This window comes from Lactuca serriola, chromosome 3 (assembly GCF_051521515.1).
Source record: "Lactuca serriola cultivar US96UC23 chromosome 3, Lser_US96UC23_V15, whole genome shotgun sequence".
NCBI classification, from domain to species: domain Eukaryota; kingdom Viridiplantae; phylum Streptophyta; class Magnoliopsida; order Asterales; family Asteraceae; genus Lactuca; species Lactuca serriola.
Genome location: NC_136410.1, coordinates 78,233,813 through 78,239,028, shown reverse-complemented (window position 1 = coordinate 78,239,028; position 5,216 = coordinate 78,233,813). Strand labels below are relative to the sequence as shown.

Below are 5,216 nucleotides of genomic sequence, written 5' to 3'. Positions count from 1 at the left end.
GCTATAATTTCCTAAATTACAAACTATAGTGACCAAAACTGTAACTAATATATTTCCTTCTATAATTAAAAACTATAGGGGCCAAACGTCTAATTGCTTAAATTGAAAACTATAAGAACCAAAAATTTAAATTGCTAAATTAAAATCTACGTGGATCAAACCTCAAATTAAGCCAAAACAACAACAATTGTATATAATGTATAATAATATATAAATGTCGATTGAGACAAGTATAAGAACTGCCGGTTTTGTTTTTGGGATTATGTTTTGTGAAATTTGGTTGGGTATCCTTTGGTTTCGCCTTTCTTACTTCATTTTATTAAGTCTTTATAATTTATATGGTTGTCTTGTTAGTTGGTTTTTTATAGTATTTAATCTGTTAGGATCACTTAGATTAGGATCTAATTTCTTTGAACATATGTTTGTTTTTCTCACCTTTAGACTGTCTTCAACAATCAGCTTGGAAATTCGGATACCTGGATTTTGATTCATGCTTTTGAGCAATATGTTTGATGTTTCTATATTAATTTTGGTTGTATGATTCTTTAACTTGTAATTGCTTATTGATTATTGTCCAAACAATTACTTGATGAATAGATGATGATTTGAATTTCAATTTTCACATTGCTTTCAAGTTTCAACTTTCAGCTTCAAGTTTCATTGATTTCTCGTTTCATTAACTTGTTCAAACCAAAAAAATTTACTTCATTTTTTTTCCTTATCAACTCTGTTAATGGTTTATTGGTTGTGTTGTTACATTTTACGATTTGATTTAGTTTCTACAACATCTATAAAGAGCAAGCCTGTGGAAAAGAACAATAATCATTACCTTATTGAACCAACTTTGAAACTGAAGAAACATATAATATCCATATGTAATTCAGTTCAAAATTAAGAGTGAAAAAAAAACACTATCGGAAGAAGCGATTGCAACATTTGAAAGTGAAACAAGAACACGAGTTGGAAGAAGATGGATAAACAAGTGAGAGAAGAGAACGACCAGGAAGAAACCAAAAAGTCAGACAAAATCAATTTGGTTAGCTTTACTGAAAATCAACTTGTTTTGGATGATTTAAACAACATTGAAAGTACACTATATCGATCAGGCCACAGATGTCAATTCAAAGCAGATCCTTCATTAACAGATTTGATACTTGACGCATTGTTGGCCTTTCATGTGGGTTGGAGCTCAAACATGCTCTTGAGAGGCTCAAAACCAACTTAATTTGTTTCTCAACTTGTGAGGAGGGAGGAGGTATCCGACTATCTCCCACATTTGCTGGCACCGGATAATCAGCAGACAATATAGGTAAAGATGTTATCAGTTCTCCAGGATGCTTTCCCATGATCACTTCTAGTGCAACAACTCCAAAGCTATACACATCGCATTTCTCATTTCCCACCATGGTATAAGCAAGTTCTACATCCAAAGAAACATAATATAATAATAATAATAATAATAATAATAATAATAATAATAATAATAAAATACCCTATATCAACCCCACAAGATTCCAACATCGATGTACACACACACACACACACATATATATATATATATATATATATATATATATATATATATATATCATGAAACTTGAGAATTATGTTACCTGGCGCGATATAACCATAGGTGCCTGCAATTTCGGTCCAGTTAGATGAGTCAAGCTTTAAAAGCTTGGACGTGCCAAAATCAGAAATATGGGCCTCATAATCAGAATCAAGAAGGATGTTGGCTATGGATATGTCTCTATGAATTATAGGAGGTGAGCAGTCGTGATGCATATAAGCCAACCCATTAGCAACAGCCTTCACAATACTAACTCTTTTCAACCAACTCAAATCTTTTGCTAAGACATCGCTTCTTAAGATTGATCCAAGGCTTCCCTTTTCAAGGTATTCATAAATCAAAAATGAGTGGCGGGCATGTGAGCAATATCCATAGAGTTTCACTATGTTTCGATGCCTTATGTTCGTTAATGCACGTACCTCATTAAGAAATCCATTACGATCAACATTCTCATAAGATGAGTGAAGCTTCTTGACAGCTACCACATTATTAGGTTGTAGCTCGGCTTTGTAAACAATACCATATCCTCCGGTCCCAATACAATATGCTTCATTGAAATCATTTGTTGCCTTCAAGATTTCATCATACACTACTCTTCCATCAAAACTTGTAATGGAGAAATAATCACCATTTTCTTCTTCCAATGGTTTCTGTGGAGGTTTATTCTTTTGTTGTCGATAAGCAACGAGGCCATACATGAATAAACCAAGTAAAACTACTCCTATAAGGGGGAGTATAATCACAAGGATGAGCGTATGATGAAATGGTTGGTTTTTTTTCTTCGGAATTTGACTAGCACAAAGTTTCAGTCCTGTAACATATCCACACAAACCTGGATTGCCTTGTACAGACGTATTCACAAAGTTGGGACTTGGGGGAACTGAACCTTTGAGCTCATTGTAAGACAGGTCAATATCAATTCCGCGAGGCAAATTTGTAAAGGCATTAGGAATAGAACCAGATAGCATATTGTGGGAAAGATCTAATTTCTGCAAATTTTGCAAAGTTCGAACTTCAGATGGTATCTCTTCTGTGAGCAAATTTTGAGATAAATCAAGTTCCGTAAGATGAACTAATTTACCAATCTCGGGTGGAATTTTTTCACTGAGCTTGTTATTACTAAGATTCAAGTAGTGGATGTGTGACCATTGACCAATACTTGTTGGAATCGACCCATTCAATCTATTTTTGGATAGATCGAGTACTTCAAGGAGTTCACAAAATCCAAGCTCTAGAGGTATTACTCCTGAAAGTTGGTTATCAGCCAAGGAAAAATCCAACATGCTTCTCATTTTCCCAAACTCCTTTGGGATCTCACCAACCAAATGATTCGAAGACAGATCAAGTCTTTGTAGTTGAGTTGAATTTCCAAGATCCGGAGGAATGGAACCACTAATTTGATTGTTGTTCACCTTAAATTCATTGAGAGACTTCAACTTCCCAAGTTCACTAGGAATGGGACCAGCAAGCTGATTGTAATGCATATAAAGGCCATTTAAAGATGTCAAATCGCCAAATGATGAAGGAATAGAGCCACTAAGTTGATTGTTGCTCACCCCAAGATGAGTAAGAGACTTCAAATTCCCAAGTTCACTGGGAATGAGACCAGATAATTTATTATCTAGGAGAGTCAGCCACTGTACGTTGCTGAGGTTTCCTAGTGATGAAGGAATGGAACCGCTAAGTTGATTCTCACTCACAGCAAGATTTGTGAGAGACTTCAAATTCCCAAGTTCAATAGGAATGTGACCAGAGAGTTTATTGTAGTGCAAATAAAGGACTTTCAAAGATGTCAAATTACCCAACGATGAAGGAATGGAACTACTAAGTTGATTGTAGCTCGCCTGAAGATCAATGAGAGACTTCAAATTCCCAAGTTCAATAGGAATGGGACCAGAGAGTTGATTGTGGTGCAAATAAAGGACATTCAAAGATGTCAAATCACCCATTGAAGAAGGAATAGAACCACTAAGTTGGTTGTCACTCAGACCAAGAGTAGTGAGAGACTTCAAATTCCCAAGTTCGATAGGAATGAGACCAGAGAGTTGATTGTGGTGCAAATAAAGGAGATTCAAAGATGTCAAATTACCCAATGATGAAGGAATAGAACCACTAAGTTGATTGTGGCTTATAGCAAGATCGGTGAGAGACTTCAAATTCCCAAGTTCAATAGGAATGGGACCAGAGAGTTGATTGTGGTACAAATAAAGGACATTCAAAGATGTCAAATCACCCAATGATGAAGGAATGGAACCATTAAATTGATTGTCGCTCACCTCAAGATCAGTGAGAGACTTCAAATTCCCAAGTTCTGTAGGAATGGGACCAGAAAAATTATTGACACCTAAGTATAGAAGCTGTAGGTTACTCAGGTTTGCTAGAGATAAAGGAATAGAACCACTAAGTTTATTGTAACTCATGGAAAGTTCACTGAGAGACTTCACATTACCCAACGATGAAGGAATCGAGCCAGATATATTGTTTGAGTATAGGTACAAGATGGTTAGTTGGTGCAGGTTTCCTATTTCATGTGGGATTACTCCAGAAAATTTGTTCTCTGAAAAATCAAGATGGACAAGTTTGGACAGGAGTCCGATTTCTGGTGGGATGGGGCCAAAGAAGTTGTTCAAACCGAGATCAAAATGCGTAAGATCGTGTAGCAAAGAGAATGAAAATTGATGGAGTGTACCTTTTATGCCAGATGAACTAAGGTTCAGCCTGTGAATCCTCCAATCAGCATTGCAAACTACTCCAAACCAAGAATTGCATGGAAGAGATGCATTGGAATTCATAGGGAGGGGAAGCCATGAAGAGAGCAAGGAGTTGTTTGGGATTTCAAGGCTTGCTTTCCATTTGAGAAGAGCATTGGCTTCCTCCAAAGAACCATAAGTAATATTTGGTTTGAGGAAGAGAGCAGTGATTAGTAGTGCTAGAGAGAAGAGTGACAAGTTTGAAGACGACATTATTTAATTACTTTTCTGTGTTGTGTTTTGAAAAATGATGGTTTGTGTGTCATGATTTATACTTGAGCTGCCATTTCTTTTATTTTTCATTTTTCGTTATTCAAAAAGGAAAATTTGGGCACTGCCATATTTTTCCACATTAAGTCTCCTCTTCTCAGAAGTCATTGTCATATTTTCCACAAGGAGTGTATTTTACTTCGAATCGTATTTCTCATAGAAATTTTGGTAAAAACACACTGAAGGTTAATAGAGAAATTAAAAATAGGTAGTTAGCAAAAAAGAAATGGTATCATATGTCAATCATGTAGTTGGAATCGAATATAATTTCAATCGATTTATTACACATGAATTTTTTGTTTTTCAGTTAGTTTTAATAAAAGTTTTATTAATTTGTAAAGAAAATATACCTATGAAATTAATTATATGTTAAATTGTGAATAGTTGGTTCCAAAATCAAAATGGTGTCAATTATACTATTGTTTCAAACTAAGACCGGAAAATAACAGAATTTAACTTCATCAATCGAAAACTTAAGACCGGAAAAAACTTTCTATCTTTTAATAGCCGATGTTGGTATGCGAAGAAAAGATGGAACATGGACAAAAAGACTTAAAGAGTGTGTTTTATTTAGTAGTCAATGATTTTTAGTGGATGACTATGTTAGTGGGTCAATGGTAATGGCT

The 5,216-nt window shown here is 35.1% G+C and overlaps 1 protein-coding gene across 1 annotated transcript; it reads right to left on the bottom strand.

Annotated features, from left to right (window-relative positions):
- Positions 1-772: 772 nt before the first annotated feature.
- LOC145092707 (uncharacterized) lies at positions 773-4,545 on the bottom strand. The gene is made up of 2 exons (XM_079030682.1): positions 1,614-4,545; positions 773-1,420 (listed from the first exon to the last, which is right to left on the bottom strand). Exons 1-2 carry the CDS (start codon positions 4,531-4,533, stop codon positions 1,122-1,124), a joined length of 3,219 nt encoding a protein of 1,072 aa, XP_078886808.1. The 5' UTR covers positions 4,534-4,545; the 3' UTR covers positions 773-1,121.
- Between the last annotated feature and the right edge of the window lie 671 nt (positions 4,546-5,216).

Excerpts from the sequence above, each read along its gene's own strand:
- LOC145092707 (XM_079030682.1), bottom strand. The coding sequence starts at position 4,533 with ATGTCGTCTTCAAACTTGTCACTCTTCTCTCTAGCACTACTAATCACT. Across the intron at positions 1,421-1,613 it reads CTATGGTTATATCGCGCCAG|AACTTGCTTATACCATGGTG; the intron begins GTAACATAATTC and ends CTTTGGATGTAG.